Genomic DNA, 24,669 nt, shown 5'->3' on the forward strand with positions numbered 1-24,669 from the left:
ATCACGTTATGAGGATGCCACGAGATCAGCAAAGCAATCCAATGTGGATGGGACAAGCTGGTAACCTGAACAACAAAGATGCATTTTGATGTAGCCAAATGTTAAGTTATACATTTAGAAACAGAAAATGCAGGCAAGTTTCTGATGTCTGAAAGTATTGTCAGTGATGCTGTGAGCATACAAGTTGATGGGAGCTCCCAGCAGGACATTACGGCAAAAGACTTAGAACAATCTTCAAGTTGTAAGCAGAGGTCTCAAACAGGGGAGTAGGGAAGCAATGTACCCATTCCTCTGGTGCTGAAGCAATGGATGCTATGTTGCCAGAGATTAGTTCAAGTATTTATATTTGTTAAGTATTTACAAACTGGATTACATCAAATACCCGTTAAAATAATATGAGCTGAAGAAAACAGAGACATATTTGAAATGTCAAAGTTAGGTTTAAGACAAAAGTTGAGGAGTCTTAATTACTGTATGCCAGTCACTACTGTAATGATTAAACAAAGCAGAGATGTGGTGGGCAGCGTAAGGGAGGTTCCTTCCAAAGTCCCTGCTCCGAGGTCAGCTCCAGCTGGGAGAGCAGAATGCCATGGCGTGCCATTCGTGTGGTTGCGCAGCTCCCTTCAATCTCCTTTAGGCAGCTGGGTGTTGGCTTCACCCCCAAGGCAAACTCACTGAAGTTTTGTTCAGGGTGGATGTAAAGAAGACACTAAGCTCCTTTATGTAGCCATGAGCTCAATATTACTACACCCCGCACCTTCCCCAAATAACAATCTGCCCCCACCCGCTCCATCCAGATGGTAAGGCTTGAGCAGATGTTAAAACGTATATTCAAACAGGTTTCCCGGGGGACAGAGGCTGAAAACAAGATTCAGTCCTTATTTGATTCTTCTGAGTTCAGAAAAAACGGGCTTCTAACAGTGGCTTTTTTTTTTTTTAATAAATTTCCCTCAAAGGTACAGGACTCCATCATGAACTCTTAACAGTTGACTCTGGGCAGCAAGGTGGGGAAAAGAGTGACAGTATCTCCTCAGGAAGAAAGTGCTGTATGTATTGCACAGCTCTTCAGTGAACAAAGATGCAATAGGATCAAGTATCTAATGGATGAAACAAGAGACTCTCTGAAACAAGTTCCCTGTGGCAGTAATCATTATCCCATCTCTCAGTGTCTTCTGACTGAGACTGGATGCCATTCTGGAAGGTATGTTTTACTAAAAACACAAGCTGTACTTCAGTCAAACCAATGGGATTAGGGCTTTAATCAAAAGTATGTGAATAAACTTGAATTGCCAGTACTGTACAGGATGTTGGACTAGATGATGTGATCATAAACTGCATGGACATTTGTGGTATTTTGGTGTTTGCTTTCAAGGTGGATGTTTCTGTACCCAAAAGCTCAGTTTCCACAGTGTGGAAGTCTAGCTAACCCAGACGGAACCTACATGAGGCTCTGTGCAGTGGGGCAATGGAACGAAAGTGTCTATAGCTACAGCAGTTTATCTCCTCCTACCTCATGCACTATTTTCAGCCTGTACCTTTATATTTGTATATGCATTTTTGCTTTTAGCTTCCCCTCATTGCAAGATGGAGTCCCTTCCAGCTCTCTAACTCTACCCCCAAGAGAAAATTTCCTTTTCTTCATGCAAGGAAAATGAAACAGCAAGAGGCAGTTTCAAATAAGCCTCAATGGCGCACACACACAGAAAATGGAACATCAGACTCAGAGAATGGTAAATTCTGGATAAAAAAAATGAATTTCATGGCCACTAGGGAAAATGCCGTACTCACAAAGCTGCAGAATGGTGGATCTGTGGATCTGTGTTCTTCTCCCTGTGGAGAAGAACAAGAGTTAGTAACCACTGTCCATGAAAGCTGGTAAGATGGCACTAACAGTTTATGCTCCTTTCATGTTTTTAATTCAGTTCCAAAACCACAGAAGTTAGAAATGCATTAAATGGACTGTACTGTGTTATTTTGAAGTGAGAACACATACCGAAGATCACAGAATTGTTGCACGTCAACATAATGGGTCTTCAGAATGACTGTGATCACAGTGCTCTCCAGGAATGCTTTTTCTTTGAAGGCATTATGTGCTTAGTTTTATTTTATTTTTGCAAGAAAACGAGTATGTCCTTTCCTTCCTGTCCCTTAAGCAGGACTCCAAGCTCAACTAATCTTCTTATGATTGTGCCTAAAATGGACACTTGTAGGTTGAATTGTAATGCAGACTTTAAATTTTGAGGAAACAAATTTCTAGAAAATCTAAGGATAGGGGATTTTCATCTATGATTTATTAGTGTTCAAGTGGAAGCTAATTTTGAAAATAATCTTACTATTGCAGCTTTTACATCTAAGGCACAGCGATCAACTGAAATTGCTCAGAAATAACTAAAGATGTTCAGCCAGGGGACAGGCAAAATAAATCTGCAGTTCTCTAAGAGTAAAAAAGTACATTTAAGCTATAACTTTAGTGGTACTGTTAGTAATATATGTTCAACTGAAGCTTATGTAAGCTATATGTACATTTATCGAAGTGTATTCCTTCCTGTTTAATAAGACAGAGTTCAAGTTAGTCCTGTTTAAATAAATTTTAATCTTTATAATCATATTCATTCCATTAAAATTGATCAAGTAACAATGAGTAGAGTAAAACAGGACTAGGATTTTATTATATTAAAAATGCACCCTGAATAAATTCTCAGCACTTAGGAGAAGCTTTTCATTTGCAGAGAACAACATACACTCATTAATAATTTTAGTAATCTAGTAACATAATATTCAGCATATTAACTCATTCTGGTCTGTGTAATTCTAGGCTGTTCGCTCCAAAACACATCAGTATTTCGAAGCATGCCAGTATGGCTCCTTGGTGGCAGATGTAATTGCCCATGAAGAGTTTCTCAAGTCCAGGCAGCCAGGTGTGCCTGCCTTGACCATCAATTCCTAATGCTACTGTGAGGTGACACCACAAGCCAGGTCAGTGCATTGGAAGCTCAGTATTCTGAAGCACCTTAAATTGTCAGTAGATATTCAGACTATGCAGTTTTCCACAGATGGTGAGCAGCACTGATGTCATCGGCAGCACTGATATCATCAGCAGCACTGGTACTTTTTCTGTTCCTTTCCCCATTCGATATATAAACATTTTTTCTTCTAGAAAAGTAAAGTAAATGGAGACTACAGTTATGAGATTTCTGCATAATGCAGAGGAAGCAGATAGATAGAAACTTTTCAGGCAGAAAAAAAAAATATGTAAATCTAGTTCTGTTCCTTTGTGGAACATACAGCTGAATTAACCAGAACTGCATTAAAACCACAGATCCCATGCAGGGCAGGTGAAGAATCAGAACTACATGACCAAGTGCATTTCTTTGGGTGGGACTGCAAATAAAGGATACTGCTGCTTGTTGAGTTCTGTGTTTGAGGGGAAGCATAAAAAGGCATCAAAGAAATATCCAGAGATCAGCAGGGAAGCACTTAGAGCTGATTAGGAATAAAACTAAGATTGGATACAGAGTTTGTGAGCAGAAGACAAGCTGGAAATAGTACCTACAAGTACTAAAAGAAACATACTACCCTTTCTATTTGATTCCTGCTACACTAAGCAAAGCACAACTTTTGATATGTATTTTATAAATAAATAGGATTTCATGAAGCACATTACTCCTTCACTAAATTTTCTATTAGAAATAGCTCTAAAGATCCTAAACCTTCGATAGCTGCTTATGTTAAAAGGAGGAAAAAAACCCACAACAATATAGGGGTTGAAAGGTGTGGAGATATATGAAAGGTATACTTCCTAGATACAGCAAAGATAAGTATCAGAATTTTAGTGTATTAAAAATACAATTTTTAGTTATAAGGCCAATTTCTTTTAATTTCCTTCTTTTGCTTGTGTTTTAGGTATTATCTTTTCTAAATTGTTGAATCACTGATTAGCACTTTTGTTTAGGTCACTCATCGTGTTTATTCTTTGCAAGTCTTTACAATTTGGTATCGATATCTAAATGGAATGTGTATGTTTTCTGTTGGGCTATATTGTTTTAAGTACTAGTATTTTCTTCTTTACCAAAAGGCTTAATATTATTGAGGAAGGGTAAACACAGAACCTATTTTGTAAGTAAGTTGTTAAAAAAAGACGGATGCTAAAACTAGAGATGAAAATGTTATAATTCAACTTTATACTCTACCTGTGGGCATGTGTATGCGTATCTTGATGACCGGCACCATTGCTGCACCAATAACTGCATATGGAATAATAGGTGGGTGAGCTGGGGTGCGTGCATACTGTGGCTGGGTATCTGCGTGTGACATACGAACACAAAGGACACATAGCTTTATCTTAGCTTCTGCATGAGCAGCAGCCCAGATGTATTATCGTTACCTGAGGCTAGCTTAGTACAGAGCTGACCCAGAAATTCATACTCCAGTGGCTTCCAGGATCTTGGTAGCCCACAGCTAGATTAAAATTAGCTGTTAGCATGGCGTTTGGGACAAACACACCTCAGGATTCCTGCATGCTAATTCCGGTAGCTGCAACAGCAAAGTAGGGAGTGTGTGTGGAAACACAAGAACTGTATTGCCAGTACCCGTGTCTTTGGCTGCACAAGTCTCTATAACTTTTCCACGTGTTTTATGAAGTAACATAGTGGAAAACTTGCCCTTCATTTCACTTTCTGAAGGCATGTGAATGGTGCATGCAGGCCACCATCATGTTCTCGGGATAATAAGAGCTATGTCAGCTTCCTCCTTGAGCACTCCTCATACACCTTGGTTCCAGCTGGCCAGGATTCTGCTGTTCAACCCCTGGCCTTTCCTGACCAGAATGTGAAATGCATGTGAAAATTTCTTCAGAATGTGAAATGAATTTGGATTCATATTTCTGCTGGGGTGACATGATAAAATAAGGAATTGCTACAGCTAAATCAAGCTGAAAGCTTATTAAAGTATTTGCATTAAATTGTATCACCAGTACAGCAAGTAATTCTACATAAAAGGCAAACATGCTGGTTCAGCTACAATAAGGATTACTACAGAATAATAACATACCAGCTTTTTTTAGTTCTTATAAAACCCCTTATCAACCTTCCTATGCATTCATTTTTTTCTCTACTAGCCTTGCTTATTTAGAAATTCTTAAATAATATTAATTAATAGTAAGTTTTATACAAGCATCTGACATTTATTTTCTGCAGTCATTGGTTTTAGCCAATTCTGTTGAGGGAAGTGGGCCTAAAAGCTAATTCTGTTGTCTGTGTATGGGCAAAAAGGACCTACTGTTGTGTGCGGTAGAAAAAGCGTGTGAATTTCCTCATCACAGACATTTGTAGATCTGACTTTCTGCGTTCAGCCAAGCCATTCAACAGGAAACATGTCTAGGACTGGGTGCATAATGTTCAAGATTAAAATGAAGAGGTTTCTTTCAAAGAACTGCCTTAGGTGAAAACAGTCTATACTTATGAGCCCATCCCCATTTAATCTCTAATTCTGATTAACAACTGACTCTGTGATGCTCATTTATCATGATAGTAAGTATTATCAGTCATATTATAGCTTTTTCAATTAATTTAATAATTTCCCATAGGAAAACACATATAGCAATTAATTTCTCAGAATGTTAGCAGCTTTTCTAAAATGTTTCGATTTTGACATTCTGCCCCTTTGATGTTGCCCTGAATTTTAATTATTTTCTGTTGCGGAATACTGGTTTAATGATGACCTGGTATATATTTCTTAAAAACTAACTCTGTGTGTGGTTGCAAATAGTTATGCATTCGTTCACTGTTGTGTGGTTATCAGCCCAGTCGTAATGAATAATTAGTTACTGGAAGAGCCTTACAGGCCAGATCAGGAGAATTCGACTACAGGATATGAGCAGACTAACCAGAAAAGCTTCTTTCCCTGTTTCATATACACCATGGGAGAATGTGGTGGGGAAAAAAATGTAGCAAGCTATTTAAGGTGATCTCTGAACTATTTAAGAGGAGCAAAAGCTGCATCAGAAAGGAGAATCTGGCCTTTATTTTTAACTTTTGGGATAGAAACATCATAGCTATCTATTTTACTGTTTCTAATTAATTGAGCAGCAATAAGATACATACACACTACTAAAAATGGAAATTGTCTGACTTAAAAGGTGTATTTTGTACATTTGTATGTACATAGATACAGTATGTACATAAAATGTACAATAGGAGTTAACAAACATACCTTCGTATAAAGAAACTACCAGGAGAGAAAACAATCCAAATGGTTATGATTCCCGAGTTCAGACTCAAAACAATCTAATTCTTTTAAGTTGGCTCTCGCTTGCTGTTTAATTTGGTTTTCATCTTTTGTCCTTGAGCACTGACTTTTACAAACAAAAGCTTTCATTACCTGTGGCTCTGGTGCCAAGATATTGGTGACACGTGCTCTGGTGCCAAGATATTTCTAATCCTTCATGCACACAACCAGCACAACCAACTACAAATAAGTGCTTATTTCTATGCATCTCACTTGGTGACATTTTTCTATTCACTTTTATCAGCACATTCCATCCTAACTTGCCTTCCATGCAGATGCTTATTCACCAGTTACATCCTCAAGGTTTTTACTATAACTAACAAAAATATGAGGTATAAGCTCATCAAAATACACAAACCCCATTCCATGCAAAGGGTTTATTTGATTTAAAGTGTAATTTGGATATAATCATGATCACATAAATATCAGAGGTTTAATTTCTGATAGATACTGCTTAATCTACACAGTACTCCAAGCATTTTTTATTGTACTCCTGCAAAACCATAGTTAAGAGAACTGAGGAAAAGTGGACTCCTTTACAAATACTTAACTCTGTTAAAACTAGTTTATATATGAACACTGCATCCATATAGATAAATGAAGTTAGATGTGCTTTAATTACATTAAAGTCAACTTCTTGGAACAATGTTCATAAATTATTTTTATAATATCTTTAAACAAATCAGTGAAAGGTGGTAAAAAGACCATGTGTACTTAGGATTTGTCTATTTGTTACATCAGCACAATCGTATACACAGTTTTGTTATCTTGATTTCCTTCCCAAGTGATATAAATTAAGCTGAGGAAGGACCTTCCTGTAAAACAATAAGAGCATATGCATGACTTGGGGAATTACAGCGTGGTTAACATTTTCATCCCAGGTATAGGTTTCATAGGGCTGTAAATCTTTGTTAAGGTAGGCAGAGGTCTTAAATTTACATCTTAATTTACATTTTTGTTGACATAAATTAGATCTGCTGATATAGATTTTTTCGAAACTTTTGAATAGGCAATCATATCCCACATTTCTGGGTATTGTGCGTATTTACTGCTATACTACAGATCTCCTGTAGCTATCTCAGAATGACTGTCAGGTGCTTCTTTGCACATCTGTGCTCCAAGAGCAGGGCCTCTGGCCACCCTCCCGTCTAAACTGGTTCAAGCTACCTGCTTTCTCTTGATTGGGATTCCTGTTGGATTTTCACTTTCCCCTCTTGCTTCCAAGCCAGTTTTGTATTTGGGAAATCAGTCACCTCAGCAACCAACCCCCCACCCCCCACCCCCAAGCTGACAGACAACTCAGCACCATCACTGAGCCATACCAGGCCTAAAGCCCTCCAGAGACAATGTAGTGAGTGCTCGGAAACTTCCGGCTTTGCCCTGGGAATGGTCTCAGGCACTGACGCAAGCTCTGAGGTCTTCTGCCTTTCAGGTTGTTGCAGCTTCATTTTGCTACTGCCTCTCTGAGATGCCAGCAAAGTAGCTCCCTGTTCTATTTAAAGCAAAGTCAGCTACATTATTCTGAAGTTTAAACTCTTAGTTTTCAGCCAAATGCTCTCAGGAGTAGGATCACTCTCAGTCTCTCTTCCTCGTTCCCCTTGCTGAAAATCAGCATGACTCAGTCTACAAAGCATTGGCAGTGTCAATGATTCAGCCATGTGACACGTGCTCCATCAGTCTATCCAGGCGTGAATCTAAAAAGAAGCAAATACAAGTTTTTTTGTGCTGTGGGAAGACAGCTCTTTCAATTTGATAAAAATAAAATGTTCCATCCAACCACCCACAGAAGGAAGTGACTTCATATAGCTGACCACTTAGTTACCACTCTAGCGATTGTCAAATGTATTTTGGTTCTTTCCAGCAGGTCAGAAAAGCATTTTTCCTTTTGGTTCAGATACGATTGTTAAATCCAGCTGGAGGCCGGTCACTAGTGGAGTCCCCCAGGGCTCAGTACTGGGGCCAGTTCTCTTTAATATCTTTATCGATGACCTGGATGGATCATCTGGATCGAGTGCACCCTCAGTAAGTTTGCAGATGACACCAAGTTAGGTGTGTGTGTCGATCTGCTCGAGGGCAGGAAGGCTCTGCAGGAGGATCTGGATAGGCTGGACCGATGGGCTGAGGTCAACTGCATGAAGTTCAACAAGGCCAAGTGCCGGGTCCTGCATCTGGGGCGTAACAACCCCAAGCAGCGCTACAGGCTGGGAGACGAGCGGTTGGAAAGCTGCCTGGCCGAGAAGGACCTGGGAGTACTGGTTGATAGTCGGCTGAGTATGAGCCAGCAGTGTGCTCAGGTGGCCAAGAAGGCCAACAGCATCCTGGCCTGCGTAACAAACAGTGTGGCCAGCAGGGCTAGGGAAGTGATTGTCCCCCTGTACTCGGCTCTGGTGAGGCCGCACCTCGAGTACTGTGTTCAGTTTGGGGCCCCTCCCTACAAGAAGGACATCGAGGTGCTCAAGAGAGTCCAGAGAAGGGCAACGAAGCTGGTGAGGGGTCTGGAGAACAAGTCTTACGAGGAGCGGCTGAGGGAGCTGGGGTTGTTCAGCCTGGAGAAGAGGAGGCTCAGGGGAGACCTCATTGCTCTCTATAGGTACCTTAAAGGAGGCTGTAGCAAGGTGGGGGTTGGTCTATTCTCCCACGTGCCTGGTGACAGGACGAGGGGGAATGGGCGAAAGTTGTGCCAGGGGAGGTTTAGGTTGGATGTTAGGAAGAACTTCTTTACTGAAAGGGTTGTTAGGCATTGGAATGGGCTGCCCAGGGAAGTGGTTGAGTCACCATGCCTGGAGGTCTTTAAGAGACATTTAGATGTAGAGCTTAGTGATATGGTTTAGTGGAGGTCTTGTTAGTGTTAGGGCAGAGGTTGGACTAGGTGATCTTGGAGGTCTCTTCCAACCTAGATGATTCTGTGATTCTGAAAGAAGTCTTATATTCCGTGTTTAAGGTATATTTTTCAAAAATTGATTCATACAAAGCTTGTAGATAATTGCACAATTCTGTCTATAGCCTCTAAGAACAGAGAGTGCTGCTCCCACTGGCAAAGCCACTGGGCAAATCTAACTGGAGATCAGAGCACTTCTATCATTCTTTCTCTGCCGAACAATGTATTGTGCAGTATATGTTCCTTATCAGGAGGGATTTAGAAAGAAGCTCCAAAGACAGAGGAGATTTTAGACTCTTTATGAAGTTATATATAGGTGATACTTTATACATGAAGAGAGTAAATCTATTTTCAGTACACAGTTATCATTCCCAGTACTCTGTGGAACGAAGCTGTTTCCAGCACAGCTGATCTCAACCATGTGTTGAAAGTTTCCTTGATCACTCACTGAGTTCCAAGTTACCAAAACTCTTTCCCTTCTGAACCCTTAAGAATACAGCTTATGGTGGTATTTTTCAGTCATAGTTTTCTTTCCAGTAAACAAATTTAAATTAACTTTTTAAATATAGGTTCTGAGTTATTTTATTTACAGAGTCCTAAGGGACGTTCCCCAGACATGTCACTTTTCTTGTGAGCGAACACAGAGGTTCTGCTGATATTTCTAAGGTATGGATGTCTTTGGAGGTGACTGTTTAAATGGTCAGAAGATACTAAATACCACTGACAGTTTCAAAGTTTTATAAAACAAACAAAATTTTCTGAACAGCAGTATTCCCTGAGGGGAACCAAAAAGAACATAGAACAGACAGTCTAAGAGTCTTCTGATAATCTAGTTAACAAATATCACGTATGTAGTATATTTTAACTTCAAAGTGATTAAGTTAATTAATCCTTAGATTTCACACTGGCAGCAATTCAGAGAGCTGGAGCTCCATAACACGGAGCTGAGTAGTTATCTTCTTTTCTCTATTTGTAATTATATAGGGTAGCGCTGGGAGCTTACTGCAGAATCAGTGCCTTGGGAACCATCCGCAGGCTGTGCACTTGTACTGAATAGAAGGGGAGACACGGAGCGAATTTGTATTGCTGTAATCATTTGTTGCGTGTCTTACAGTGCTGTCTGGAATAGTGGGGACTACAGGAGACTTTAGCAAGAGTCAGATGTTTGCCTAATTTGTGTTGTTAGGTTACCTGCATTTAGGTAACAGAGGCTATGCAGTACAAACCAGAGATCAGTGAGAAGTCAGGTATCTACTGAAGCAGGCTCTGCCTGACTCCTTGGCTCTGAGTGATTACTGAACAACCACCATTCCACACTGATTCATGCCCTGTGGTACAATCCATTGTACCAAAAGGAAATAAAGGCCAGCCTGGCAGCATTTAGAATCTGCTCTACAGATTTTAAACTGTAGTATGCATTTTATTTAAATCTTCCAGTACAAGCTTTTTCTCCTCTGTTTCAGGATGACTTGGTAGAAATTTTTTTGTACAGTGAAAATGTGATTTATAATTTTACTTCCAATACTGTTCAGCTTAATATCAATTTAACATTATGTCAGAAGTCATCCAGCTAAGGAAGAAGTCCTGCTATTTGGATCACTTTACCTGGAGTCCCAGAAGCAATGGAATAATCACAGAGACATGACGAACACAATATGGGGAAACAGCTATCTGCTATGGTGTCAGCAATTCCCATCTCACTAGTATGTACAATATTCTAGTGTAATGGTTTGGAAGAACAAAGGATTCTGTCACCTGGAACCAATGTCCACAGCAACAAGTCCATAGTCCTGACTGGCTCCTCCGGGCACCAGCATTTCTGAAATACCAAATAAAAATATTAAAAGTGATTTACAAGATTTAATGAAATAATTTGAAATAAACAGATTCTAAATGTAAGAAAATCCAAGTAAATTAAAGATTCATGTGGAATCTAATCATGATTCAAAGCTTTGTTTGGAACCTGATGACAATTTATGGTTTGCATTATTTTCTCCCACTGAATTTGGCAGGGCCTGTACTTGCGTAATGGCATATTAGGCTATTAACTGCTGGTAGTGACTTACACTGTTCTACAAGTGTGTTCTGTACAAACGTTAACAAAGCAAAACCTTTTTGCAGGTCTGCTGTACCCTGAGCTGCACGTTCCTCACTGAGGAATTTCAACTCAGTGAGGAACTTCTTATGATCTATAAAATTACTAATTTGTTTCCTATACAAGGAAGTTTACAAGATAGGTTTAGATACGGCATAAAGTTGATGGCAGCCAGGAGTTAAAATCTTTGAGCGATGCCTAGTTCTCTCACAAGAGCTTCCCTTCCAGGAAGAAGACCCAGATGAAGGGCTACAGATTTACGAGTACATCTGGAAAGGGGAGAGAGGGTGACACACTCTCTCTCCCTCAGCCAACAGGCCTGCCCAAGAGCTTACACAACGCGTGCTGCCTGAGCAGTTTCGCGGTGTTCTCTCCGGAGAACGCTTACTGCAACGCCTGCGGCTGGCACGGAGAGTTGAAAGGTTAAGAGGCGCTCCGCTGCCAAAGGGCCGGGTGAGGCAATAGGTGCTTCGGGGCCAGAGTCCGGCTTCGGTGTGAAGCCGGCTGCCGGCCGCCAGCCTCCCGCAGTTGGGGGGATGTCAGCCAGCCAGCCCTCTTCTCCAAAGGAGAGGCGCCAACCGCCTCGCGTCAACCCCGGCTGCCGAATGACGCCGCTCCGCGTCCCCCCGCCCCTCGCAGCCCTCGCTGCGCGGCTCCCCCCGCAGCCCAACGGCCGCCCGCGGGCTCCTCTCGCGCCGCTGCCGTCGCGGGCGGGGCCGGAGCTCCCCCCCGCCCCTACCGTATTTACCCACGTTACCGCGCGCACCCGCACGGAGCGGCAGCGCGGCACTACCGTATTGCCCCGCCCCGCCCCGCCCGCATAGCAGAGTGCAGCCGCACGCCCCTGGCGAAGTGGCGCATGCGCTGCGTGGCGCTGAGGCCGCCTCCCCGCTTCTCTCCCATCCGCGTCGGGTCTCGGCGCGGCCTGAGCGGGGCACGGTTGGCGGCGGGCGGCGCGGGGCCATGGCGCAGCGGAGGGCGGTCGAGCGAGGGCCCTGCCGAGCGGCGGCGGAGAGCGCCAGGCACCAGCGGCAGCTTCTAGAAGGTGCCGGGGGGAGAGGGGCGCGGGGGCGCCTCGTCCTTCCCGCTGTCAGCGGCCGACCCCGCAGGCAGCCGGCGGGCGGGAGGGGCCGCTGAGGGGCTGAGGCGGGGCTGCAGCCCCCGCCGGGGGCAGGCACGGCCGGGCTGGGCGCTGCACTGCACCCCCGGCCCTGAGAGCAGCACAGAGCGCGGCGTGCTGCGGCTCGCTTCCTCGTCCTTCTTTTTCCCCTCCCGTGAGGAGAAGCCGGTGTTAAAGCCCCCGGCGCCGAGGCACCGCCGCGGTAAGGCTCAGGGCCGCCTCACGGCTCCGTGCCGCCGGCCCGCTGCCGCCCCGCGTTTCGTCATCCCTCCGCCGGGTTTCGCAACGGTGCCCCGGGCTCAGCGCGCTCCGTGGCACGGCGGTCAGGCCACGGGCATCTGCGAATGGGAGCGCCGCCCCGTGCGCTTCGGGCGGCAGCCGCGCGCCGTGAGGTGGTGCCGGCCTGGCGGTGCCTGAGGAGACAGTGCCCGCATACGTGCACGGCCCAGTGCGGGCGCAGAGAGCGATCTTACTGCTTACTTCTATGCACAACTCGTTGTATGGGCAGGTACTGCTATGCCGATCAGAGCATTACATAGATACGGTCATATGGGCAAAAATACGAAGTATAGAAGAGGCCTAAAATGCAGTTGTGTCGTTTATTGTACTCACGTTATGTTCTTTACACCAGAACTTAGACTATTATAAGCTTAAGAAAAGATACCTTGGATATGTGTGTTTTAGAGTGTAAAATAGGTGTAATTCGTATGTCTGAGAACTGTGATCTTTATATCCCAGGCTATTGTGGGCATGTGTTCTTGTACGTTTTCTCCTGATGAGTGTTTCTAACCTAGTTGGCTAGTTGCTGTGCCTGGTGTTCATTCTTAGGAAAACAACAGACAAAACAAACTGTTAATGAGCGTGTTTTGGAGTTGTGTTGCATATACTGAAGACTTAACTTTAAGTTACTAACTCCTAACTGACTGTCAGGAGACTTCGTGGCAAAAATTAAAAATGTGTGGCTTAATTTGTTTTACAGTAACTTGTTCTCTGCCAATTTATCTAACTAAGGCTTAAGTTATTAGCAGTCACAGAAATCGATTTCTGTGGGATGTTTGCCATTGTAAGAACCTCAGATTTATTTGGACGACTTCAGGGAATGTAAGCAGTGTTTTATGTATGTTACTGAAAGCGTTTGTGGGAAGATGAGATCTCTGTGGAGATTTCCTTAACATTCCTTCAAAGTGTAACCTTGAATTCTGATAAGTTGTTGGGGTTTTTGTTAATTTTGGTTGTGTTTAATTTCAGGGAAAGCTCAGGCAGAAGGTGGATCAGCTCGAACGTCTCTTCTTATTTTAGTGTCCATCTTCACATCGGCTGCTTTTCTTATGTTTCTGGTATATAAAAATTTCCCACAACTTAGCGAGTAAGTATGTAATTTGTTTGCTTTTCATTCAATATCAACTTGCAGAGGAGGCTACGTGGGGTTAAGTGAATTTTGAACTGATGTAAGTTAATTATAGATGTAACCTTATTTAAAGAGGAAAAGCTGTTTTGAGTGTATAATCTCGAATGTCACAACACAAAAGGTATTACTGAAATGCATACTAACTAGTAGGATCTGTTTAAACACTGAAGTTGTGCTTGACCTAGGGTTTCTGTTGCACAGTTGAGTTCTCACGTCTTAAAAAGTTACCTGTTGTCGCCTTAGCAATGGTAGCTATGTTCTTAACCATCCTCAGTTGAGAGCCAAAGCATGCTTGGTTAGGGCTAGGTTTGTTTTAAAATTCCTTGTGCACCACTGTAACTGCAGGCCGCCATAAAAAGGCGACGTCCTTCTTCCTTCATACTCAAGGTTCGTGTACTCTTTCTTCTTTTTGTTGCACCTAGTACTCATGTTGGGAACATAAATAGTTTGACAAGATGCAAGCCTGCTTGTCTTACAACTTTCTTTTTTTCTTTTAGTAATAAATTTTCTGTGTGATTAACTTGCTCAACAAGTTCAGTTTGCAACTGTCCAGTCACTAAGTCTGATACAGAGGAAGAGAGGACACTCAACTGTGCTGCCCAGGGTTGCACCAGATTAAGGTGTGACATAAGATTTTGCTCTTAAAGCTTTGTATGTCTGTGAGGTGAAACTCCACTGCATTTGAAGTGTTGCTGCACTTTGAATGTTGTGACCCTAGCATAAGGCAGTTACAGTTAGTTTTGGTTGAAACGTTGGCTGTTGTTCAGTTGCCAAAGGTTTGGTTTGAGTAATTGTTTCTTTTTGATCTTAACTTGAGAAGAAGAAAAAATCCTAGAAATGAAGCTGGTTATTGTAATGAATAGGAAAAAAAAATAGCTTGCTAATATCTAAAATTGAGGATTTTTCTATTTCAAAGAAGTATAAATATTACCAAGGTTTGTCTTAGAATTTTACCACAAAATAGTGATGTGATTTGTTTGCAGACGTTGTAGTTCAGTGATCTAGTGTATCTAATTATCTGTATATTCAGCAATTAATTTTACTGTACTGTTTATTTACATCTCCTACCATGCTTTCTCTTCTTTTTGCAGAGAAGAAGGAAAATGTATAAAGGTTCCTAGAGACATGGATGATGCAAAAGCCTTAGGAAAAGTCCTGTCTAAATATAAGGACACATTTTATGTTCAAGTATTAGTAGCTTACTTTGCCACGTATGTTTTGTATCCTTTTTCTGATATGAGAAGCCTTTGCTGACTTCTTTTCTATGAAAAAGAAAAGAAAAATGCAAACATAATAATTTATTGATCTGGGATGGAGAGGGGTAAGATACCAAGGTGTGTTTATAAGATACGTGTTTTAGAACTTAAGAAAAGTTTTTTGTTGTTGAAATGTTTCAGTATGCTTTTTTGGATTGTAAGGAAGGACTAAGTACAGAGAAATTGAATTGCATGCCTATATAGTAGTAAATGTTGTCTAAGATTGTCTTGCAGCTTCAGCTACTATCTACTGTGGACAATATTTTAATGTCCATATTAGACTTATTTTAGCATTACGATAGTTAAGTGCAAACTAAATTCCCAGATAAAAATGACTGCTGATTCTAAAGGAAAACAAACTATCACAATAGTCTTCCTGAGACATCTAAAAGTGTTTTATAAGTCACTTATGGAAGTCCTTACATCATTTCTCAAGGAAAACATTTTAAGCCTTTCATCTCTGCAGTGCCCATTTTCAAAAAAAAAAAAAAAAACCCTCTTGTATTTTAGAGAGCTAGGCTTTTGAAGTACTTTATGCCTAGGGAGACACAAAGGCTGCCTGTGTTCTATGTTAACTTTTTTTTCCTTGAGTGCTGAATGTGTTAATCATTAAACACTCTTAACTGGAACACTTAACAGGTTAATAAAGCTTTTCAGCCTCTTGAAAGTTATAGGAGGTCTATTTCATTGTTTAATGCAGTAGGGTTCTCAAAACCCAGAGAAAAATTAATGCTGAAAGTGCCATTAGTAATTATCTTTTAGCATATTCTCACAAGAGTAGTTCACAAATGATAGATTATATTTGAAGAAAACTAAAATGTTAGTTAATATATAAACGAAGTAGAACAGAATCGGCATTTTTATTGAACTACTGCATCAGCTGATATGATGACATTTACTGTCTCAGCAGCAGACTGATTACTTGACAAGTATTGTATAGTTATCTTAGAACCTTGGCGCTTGCAAAAAGCTCTGTTTTCTGTAATGAACTTGATATAAAGGATGATTGTTTGGCTTTTTAGTATTTCAATCAGTTCCATGAAATTCATAATCACTAGAGGTTTCTGTGAACTTTTCAGAGTGACTGAAGTCTGCTTATTTCTAGTTAAGTGTCAGATAAGAACTGTATTTCCTGTAATGCCATAAAGCTACAATGTCAAAGGTAGCACAGAGATGAAGGGAAAACATAATACATCTTTTAATTAGTGACTTATTTTTATATCTGTCAACAATGTATCTACCCCTTGTTTCTCTGTGCTTGGGCTGTTTGTGCTACTCTGCACAAGTATTTTGATGTAAAGATCTTTTGAGGCCATGCCTATTTGTTTATGCTTTTCCAAATTGTATTACGTATGCTGACTGCTTATTAGATTAAAAACTGGGTAGCTTTAAAAAAAAACAAAAACAAACAAACAAGAAAACTTCTTTAACGAAGATGCATCCAGCTTGCAAACATTTGCTATCCCTGGGTCTATATTTCTCAGTATCCTGTCAGGGTTTCTTTATCCCTTTCCGCTGGCGTTATTTCTTGTTTGTCTGGTAAGTATGGAAAATAATTGGTGAAGACATGTATTTTTATTCATTTGGAACAGAACCAAACATTTAAACAGCTTTCTGTTTGAAATGATCACAGGCTGAGTGAAATAAGGGAATGCTTTATTCTCCAAGGAATAAATGAGTTCTCATTCAACTGTGTTGTGAGAAGGGTGTTATCCAACGCTACAGTGAGTTTTGTGGATGATGGTCCAAACAACTAAACTGTTTTCCAAGTTTTCTTAAAAATGGAGGCATCTGGGTGTTAGTCAGCTGGAGAGTTGCCTTCACTTCAGACTTGTTCAGCATCCATCAGAACCTGATATTAATCTTGGAACATAAGTAATGCATTCTAGTGCGCTGCAAAACACATCCTTTTTTAAAATGGTTTACATACTTGAGAAGCTTAACTTTCGAAGTGTATGTTATCAAGAAACTTCAAAAGATGCAGTCATAGTGAGCTTTAGTACTTAAGGACTAGATAATTCAGTAGGTATAGAGGGCTAAGGTGATGATTTTTCAAGTTTGAATTTTTCAAATGTCATTGTGCCTCTTATTTGCAAAGGTTTCACTGTTCAGAATCTTAAAAGTGCAGAGACTCTCACTGTTAACTGACAAGTAATCAACATTGTCTACTTTGTGTTAATATTGACCTAAATGCTTTGGAAGTAAAGGAACCGGTTAGTGTCGACAAAGTTTTTAAGGAATGGGTACAGGAAGTTCTTCCTCCTTAATGGAGGACTGCACAGAAGCAGCCTCTATCCAGTCAGTGTAATTGTAGGGATATAAGGCTAATATTAATTAGTGTTTTTCTGCTTTTTCAGTGCTCAGGACTTGGAGCTTCGTTCTGCTATATGCTTTCATACTTAGTGGGACGGCCTGTTGTATACAAATACTTAACAGAAAAAGCAGTTAAGTGGTCAGAACAGGTAAGTTTCTAAAGAAGTTGAAATTTATAGAAAATATATAGTGGAATAGGATGGAAAACTAGGGGGGATTGTGCTCATAAATCTAGTCACAAAGAAAGGATTCTGAGTCCTTTCTGATAGTGTGTAGTTACTTTTTGAATGTTTTTAAACGATAGACTGTTCCTGATTGTGCTATTTCCTGTGAGGAAGCTCTCTTCAACTAGCAAGAGTTTGTCACTGATAACCCCTCTGGTTTAGCTAATGGCAGTAGGAAGCCTATCTAGTTTTGATTTGAAGTAATAGCTCCCTGAGCATCAGAACTAATGAAACCTCTTTTGTTTTTTTTCAGTAGGGTGGAAAATATATAGTTGTAGATGTGATTGTAAAATTTTTATTTTTTATTGTGGTTAGGGTAATTCCTAAGTTTGTCACTTTAGTGTTTAAGAGCAGTAGCAGCATATCCCTTCATACAAAAAGGGTATTGCTTTCGTCCTGGTTTAAAGGGTCTCTTTGTGTTCTTACTATATGCTTACATGGTAACTTTCTATCAATTTTTGAAATTCACCATTTTTGTGGTATATAGAGAAGTATCCCGTACAAGCTGCTTGATTTTTGTACAAGCTCAATTTCCTTTAGGTCAAGAGACAGTATCTGATAACAGAAATTTGGTAAGCTAATTATCTGATTAAACTTCAGATTTTGCTACACAAAATCCTAGCATGATCAGTATTTGACCCCTTGTTTTTTGTTTGATGCTCTTAACCATTTTCAAACAGATCTTTTTGGCAAGTATGAACCATAACTTACTGCTCTGTTCTCCGTTCAAGATTTTTTTGATTCAAAAATATTTAGACTTGTTCCTCACTAAGATGCAGAGCTGCAACCTACACAGTCAATTTCATTAAGCAGTGTTTTGAGTCTTGTACCAAATAAGTATTAGAAGCACAGTATAATCTTCAGACTATTCCCTAAGTGGGAAATAGTAACTATTTCCACTGGCAGAACTGGCTATGTGACTTTAAAATTACATAATTGCATGTGTGGTTCATATCTCACTGTTTCCAGGTTAGGTAGACTATACCATTTTGGCACTTTGAGACATATGCAGAATTAATCGTTGATTAAGCATTAGTCCTTCATTATGATTTAATTAAAAAAAAAATAAGACCGAACACCAGAACCGAAGTATTGCTGAACAATAGCAGGACTGACTGCAATAATGCAATTCAAGCTGTGGAAGAAACAGGGTTGTGTCTAGGGTAAGTTGCTGCACCTGATTTTAGATGGATTTACAATCAGGTGTGGTTTAGTTTCAACTGTCTGGGGCCATGTGGCCATGTTTAGGCTTAGACTTTGTGAAGGCATGCTAGGATAGAGCAGAGATGGTGGGATGCTCTGCTACCCTTAAAACTTGCTTTGAGGTTATGGATGTTTGAAAGGGCTAGTGTTCTAAAGCCAGTGTGGGAGCAGAAGAGGCTTTGATGTTGTAGTGTAAGGAGCTGAGCTAGACTTGAGAATATAATTGACTGCAAATCAAGTTTGGACTAATGTGGCTGCTCCTTTATGATGTTTATGCTAGACATTACAAAGTAGGTGCAGATAGGTTTTAAGACTGTGTTGGCAGTAGCTCCCTGATGAACTTCAGAGCCATGACCAGGGTAAGATTCCAAGCTACGAATATAGCTGTGTTTCATGTTTGATAGCTTTAGGAATAGGATGACAAGCTGGTAGTGTTGGCTGGACTACAGTTAGAGGTGACGGAGCTAATGCTAGGGTTAGTTCAGCATAGCAGCAGGCCTACTTGTTACCTGATTGAGTCGTATTAGTGCTCTACCATAGGCTGGTATTTCCAGACTAACTTCAATGCTATGTAACAGTGATTCATTGATGACTCTTCTTCTCTTCCTTGAGTCATCATTTAATTGATTTGTTTGCAACTTTTAAATTTCTACAAAAGATGGATTTAAAAAAAAACCTCACGAATCACTTGTAGTAAAATCATTGCTTATTTTGAAGGCAGGGGTTTTACTGACTTTTTTTTTTTGCACAGGTTGAACGACACAGAGAACACCTCATTAACTACATAATATTTTTGAGAATAACACCATTTCTTCCAAATTGGTTCATCAATATAACATCTCCTGTAATAAATGTGCCATTAAAAGTATTTTTCATTGGCACCTTTCTAGGTAAGAATTCTGAATAGTGAACTGCGGTTTGGGGTAGCCAGAAGTGGCATTATTTGCTTTTCTTTATGCGTTGTCCAGTGGTGATCACCACCTACTGGACAGCTGAAAGATTACACAAGAGTATTGTCTGTACTTTTTTTGATGTGTCCAGCTTTTAGCATTAAAAGACTTCAGTCTTCAGGATTATTATGATGCACTGGAAGAGTGGTAACACAGGCTATAAGGAAACATACCTTGTATGAACACTTTACAAGTAACTTCTGTTGCTCCACTCCATGGTTATACTTCTGTGAACTACTATAGACTTCTATTTTGAGTTCAGCATAGTCATGCGAGAACATGTGACTTTGATCTGAAGGATTGTTCCTCCTCTTCCCATCCATTTTATTACAATATATCTTCCTAGGAGTGAATTCATAACTACTGTAGTGCTAAACGTCTTAACCTTGTATTTTGGTTATTTTTGCAAATATTTTCAATTGGTTTAGGAGACAATGTATAAGCTTCTGTTACGAACCTAAATAAAATCAGTTTGTAGAGACAACTTGCTATCTGCACAACCTAGATCACAGAGGTTTTTTTAGTTTCCTGTGCTTGTATTAGTATTAAGCAGCATTAAAAGTAGCATAAACAGTTCTGATAATGGGATTTTGTTTTCGAATTTTGTATCTGTACCTGTGTCTTAAAAAGAAAATACAGGCAACAAATTCTGAGGCTTTGGTGTTAAGAGCTGGACAACTGAGTTAGGAATTTTCTTGGTTTTGTTTACACCAAGAAATTGCTTTTTCTTAAATTTCTTGTTCTACCCTTCTACTACCCCCTCCAGGTGTGGCACCGCCATCTTTTGTAGCCATTAAGGCAGGAACAACACTATACCAACTTACAACAGCAGGGGAAGCTGTTTCCTGGAACTCTGTTTTTGTTCTCATGATTCTAGCCATCCTCTCCATCCTACCAGCTCTCTTCCAGAAGAAACTGAAACAGAAGTTTGAATAAGGATCAAACTGGACCAGGACTTCCCATGTTTCATCTCAGGATTGGCACTTCTGATGTTTGTATATTTGCTTTTCTATTGGATCTTAAGCAATTAAAGGGGAGGCTTGTAATGGGTAAGAATGTTGTTAAATGAACACGTGACCTGCAACTGAAGGAACTGTGTTCAGAAATGTACTACGTAGTTTTATAACCAAATCATCAGTGTTTTGCTTTGGGGTGTATGTGCGGCCCTCGGGATGAGGCAAGTGAAAACACAGATGTTATGTTTTGCTTTGATTATATGCAGAGCAAAAAATGTAACATAGACATAAACTACAAATAATGCTTTCTAATACTTGCAAAAAAAAAAAAAAACAACCCTTATTTTTTCAGTCTGATTTCTGTAACATACTGTACATCTCTGTAGACTTGCATGGGATCTGGTCTGAGCACAATTCTCATCAACAGTCTTTCTTGTCTTTTGGGGTTCCAAAATTATAGCATAATATAATAACGGTGCTCATTCAGAAGCGAATTTGTTTTCTGAGTAGTACTTTAACTACAAAAATACACTCATCTTGATTGTTTACTGATATTACTGTTGTGTGGACTTAAATACTTGAACCTACATCTGCTTTACTAACTGGATTAACAAAGGCAAAGTGTCAGATCATTCTAACTTATTCTGTAAAAGTTTGCTCTGGTAGAGCAGGTTAGACTTCTTATTGTGGCTAGCTGATGCTGAAATTCTATTATTTTTTTATGTTGATTATTTTGCCAATATTTTACTTGCATACATTTACCCTGTGAATTTAAGAAAGTGATCATATATAAAACTTTAATTTCTGGAGCGATTTAAAAACGTATAACTTCAGTGTACTATAAAAATTTCTAAAGCAATATGCAAAGAGTATACAATTTTTCATTGCAGCTCGATTGGCTAGAAGAAGTGTCAGGTACATTAATTGGTGCACTTCTTGCAAAAGAACTGAATCCAAATACTGTTCAAAGCATCATGCAACAGAAGTTTATGTGAATGTATCTAAAATTAAAGGGATGATTCAATTTTCTGGTAAGTCAGTAACTGGCAATGGACAACCAGCTATGATTCACCTTTAAGTAAAAGCCTGCTTATATATAGCCAATAAATGAGGTATGTGATACCTGCCCTTGTACAGTTATAACTGTTGTAGTCTGTATTACTGTCAGTGGAGTCCCATAAAAAGAGGTCCTGATCAGCAAGGAATTTGGGTGCATGTTTAAGTTTATCCTACTGAAACTAGTGCTGCTTATAGGCTTTAATTTTATGCTCCTGAAGCACCTTGCTGAAATGGGAACTGACATGTTAGCATATGCTCCAGTTCAAGGGTTTACTTGTCTATATCCCCATGTTAACTCATCATGGTAGATCATTTGAGATGTAAGAGAACAGTTCCATGAATGTGATAATGTGAAAGGTACTGGTACCTTCTAAAAAGTTTTGTTCTTTTTTGTAACATAATGTTAATTGACTCCAGTTTATTGCAGTATTACATGTAAATATATAGTAAATATTATCGATGAACTATTTTGGTCTTTTATTTAAGTCTGGGTTACACAGTAAATGGTATTTTTATGTAGGTAAAGGAACTCATTTCACTTCTGTTTACAAATTTGTTGTAAGCATTTACATTTAGGGAATGTTTTCTATTTAGATTTGAGTCTAAAAGTGTACTTTATTGGCATTAAAACCTGAATAGTGACTTTTCATTGCTGCAATTCTAATCTCAGTGCTCATCTACCTAGAGGATTTGCTCCATAGTAAGTGGTAGCTATTGTGAGCTGAGTGTCCACTGGAATATTGAGTGTGAAATAGCTGTAGGTTTACAGCCTATTCTTCTGCATAGTTAATTTTCCATGTAGATTAACTCAGAATAAGTTATATACTTATTATTACCCAGTGGCTTGTCTCAAAAATAATCTCTATCTTTGGTCAATAACATGCTGTTGTAAAATTCCTTCTACGTTGTACAAAACCAATGTTTTGGTGGAACCTTGACACTAAAGGAGGAGTGAACTCCATTTCAATTTCATATGAATCATGCTGTCACTTGGCACTTTCACTGAGTTATATTTCACTATGTAGATGGGATCAGGCTATGATACTGAAAAACCTGTTTCAGCTGTAGACTAAGTTCCCATCACAGTGGCTAAAAGCCTTAAAAACCTTAAAAAGGTTGAAAATAAGGTTATTTCCTTTTGCAGCAAGTTAGCATTTTTTAACTTATCCCTTCCATTTTTATCTTCAGCTGTCAATGGCCTCAGGCAATTCCTTATCCCATGAGGACTACTTCTGAGGGTTTTAAAGTATAAAGAAGGTCTTGTGGAAAAGCAAAAAGTGCTGTGCTGTGGAATAAGACGGTAGCTTGCTTTTTATGGGAATCCAGCCAGTGCTCCAAGAGATAGCCGTACATTTCTGCTAGAAAAGCAGTGTCTACCATGAAGCACACTTGGAAATCAGGAAGGTATAGTTTAACTACAAAAAAAAAAAAAAGGCAGTTAGGTGACCTGGTTATCTTCTAGAACTTTTTGTAAACGATACCTGCATGACACCATTAATAAATGCCTCTTGCCATTTCATAGTAAAGCTATTATACGAAATGTGAAACGTTGTATTTTGAGTACAATGAAGTATGCCGAACTTCCTCCTAAGCCTAATTTTTGATTCAGTTATGATGAGTTCTGAAGTGGTATTTTTTTAATGACTATAAAAATTAAACTGAACTGATGATCATCTGTGGGTGAGATTTGTTCTGTTTGTACCTTTATTTCAGAACATCTAGTTAGACTTCCTGCTGTCTCGAAGTTATTTCTTTATCATGTACAACAGTAATCTTTTTTTATACTTTTATATATATACAAAATTAGGTTTTATACTTTGCACTGGAAGGCAAGTGACATAGCTCATTTCATGTTCTCAGATAGAAAGTCTTACATATTTTGCTTTTTCCGACATGAATTCTTGATGGAAGACTCACAAGGTGAAGTTGCTACAGCTTCGTTCATCTGCTTCCTTTGTCTGCTTTATGGATTTCTTGTTTTTGCACTGTACACAATGTTGATGTTGAAAGCTTGCCAAAAGGTTGAGACAAAAGAAGTAAAAGTTAAATAAAAATAAATTAAATAAAATTAATTTTAAAAAAATACTTAAAAAATATGAGGGGAAGACATAGGAGGAGCGGCTAAGGTCACTGGGCCTGTTCAGCCTGGAGAAGAGGAGGCAGAGGGGGGACCTCATCGCAGTCTACAGCTTCCTCATGAGGGGGAGTGGAGAGGAAGGTGACCTATTCTCCATTATCACCAGTGATAGGACCCGCGGGAATGGTGTTAAACTGAGGCAGGGGAAGTTTAGGCTGGACATCAGGAAGAGGTTCTTCACCGAGAGGGTTGTCGCACACTGGAACAGGCTCCCCAGGGAAGTAGGAAGTAGTCACTGCACCAAGCCTGTCGGAGTTTAAGAAGCGTTTGGACTGTGCACTTAGTCACGTGGTCTAAAATTTTGGGTAGACCTGTGCGGTGCCAGGAGCTGGACTTGATGATCCTTATGGGTCCCTTCCAACTGGGGATATTCTATGATTCTATGAAAAAGCAAGTGTGTCTTTAAAATCTCAGTGAACTATTCTATGATGCAAAGCCATTTTTTATTTTTTTTTGGTAGCTATTTCACAAATCTTTGTGTTATTCTAGAGAATATTTATCTTGTGTAGTGTGATAGTAGATAACCTGGTTTTATACTGAGTAACTAAAATGCAATGTGGATTGCTGTGTTCTGCTTTGTATTAGAACTGGAAGTATGCTGCATGTATCGTACCATCCAGTTACTTAAGCTGAATTATTAAGCTGAATAACCAACAGAACCAACTCAACCAGGTAGCTAGCTGATCAAGGACTGAAACACCCACCAGCTACTGCAGGTACTTTTATTTATTTATTTATTTACAAAAAGCAGCCACTTCATTCCTCATCTTATAAAAACTGTTCCA

At 39.8% G+C, this 24,669-nt stretch overlaps 2 protein-coding genes across 3 annotated transcripts; one reads left to right on the forward strand and one right to left on the reverse strand.

Annotated features, from left to right (window-relative positions):
- Window positions 1–327: 327 nt before the first annotated feature.
- LOC308196558 (uncharacterized protein) lies at window positions 328–12,223 on the reverse strand (the record flags this gene model as incomplete). Its single annotated transcript, XM_080595694.1, has 5 exons — window positions 328–674; window positions 1,789–1,830; window positions 10,919–10,982; window positions 11,647–12,102; window positions 12,197–12,223. The coding sequence occupies 5 exons, from the start codon at window positions 12,221–12,223 to the stop codon at window positions 655–657; spliced, it is 609 nt and encodes a 202-aa protein (XP_080451820.1). The 3' UTR covers window positions 328–654.
- Window positions 12,077–23,422, forward strand: TMEM41B (transmembrane protein 41B). 2 transcript variants are annotated; one of them, XM_080593354.1, is made up of 7 exons: window positions 12,077–12,303; window positions 13,627–13,744; window positions 14,878–15,006; window positions 16,488–16,581; window positions 17,400–17,504; window positions 19,534–19,672; window positions 20,499–23,422. In XM_080593354.1, exons 1-7 carry the CDS (start codon window positions 12,222–12,224, stop codon window positions 20,666–20,668), a joined length of 837 nt encoding a protein of 278 aa, XP_080449480.1. In that variant the 5' UTR covers window positions 12,077–12,221; the 3' UTR covers window positions 20,669–23,422. The 2 variants fall into 2 exon arrangements, with proteins under 2 accessions (XP_080449480.1, XP_080449481.1); XM_080593355.1 differs by having other exon boundaries at window positions 12,102–12,886.
- The last annotated feature ends 1,247 nt before the right edge of the window (window positions 23,423–24,669 follow it).

Source organism: Anser brachyrhynchus (genome assembly GCF_964034855.1).
Source record: "Anser brachyrhynchus genome assembly, chromosome: 5".
Lineage (NCBI taxonomy): Eukaryota > Metazoa > Chordata > Aves > Anseriformes > Anatidae > Anser > Anser brachyrhynchus.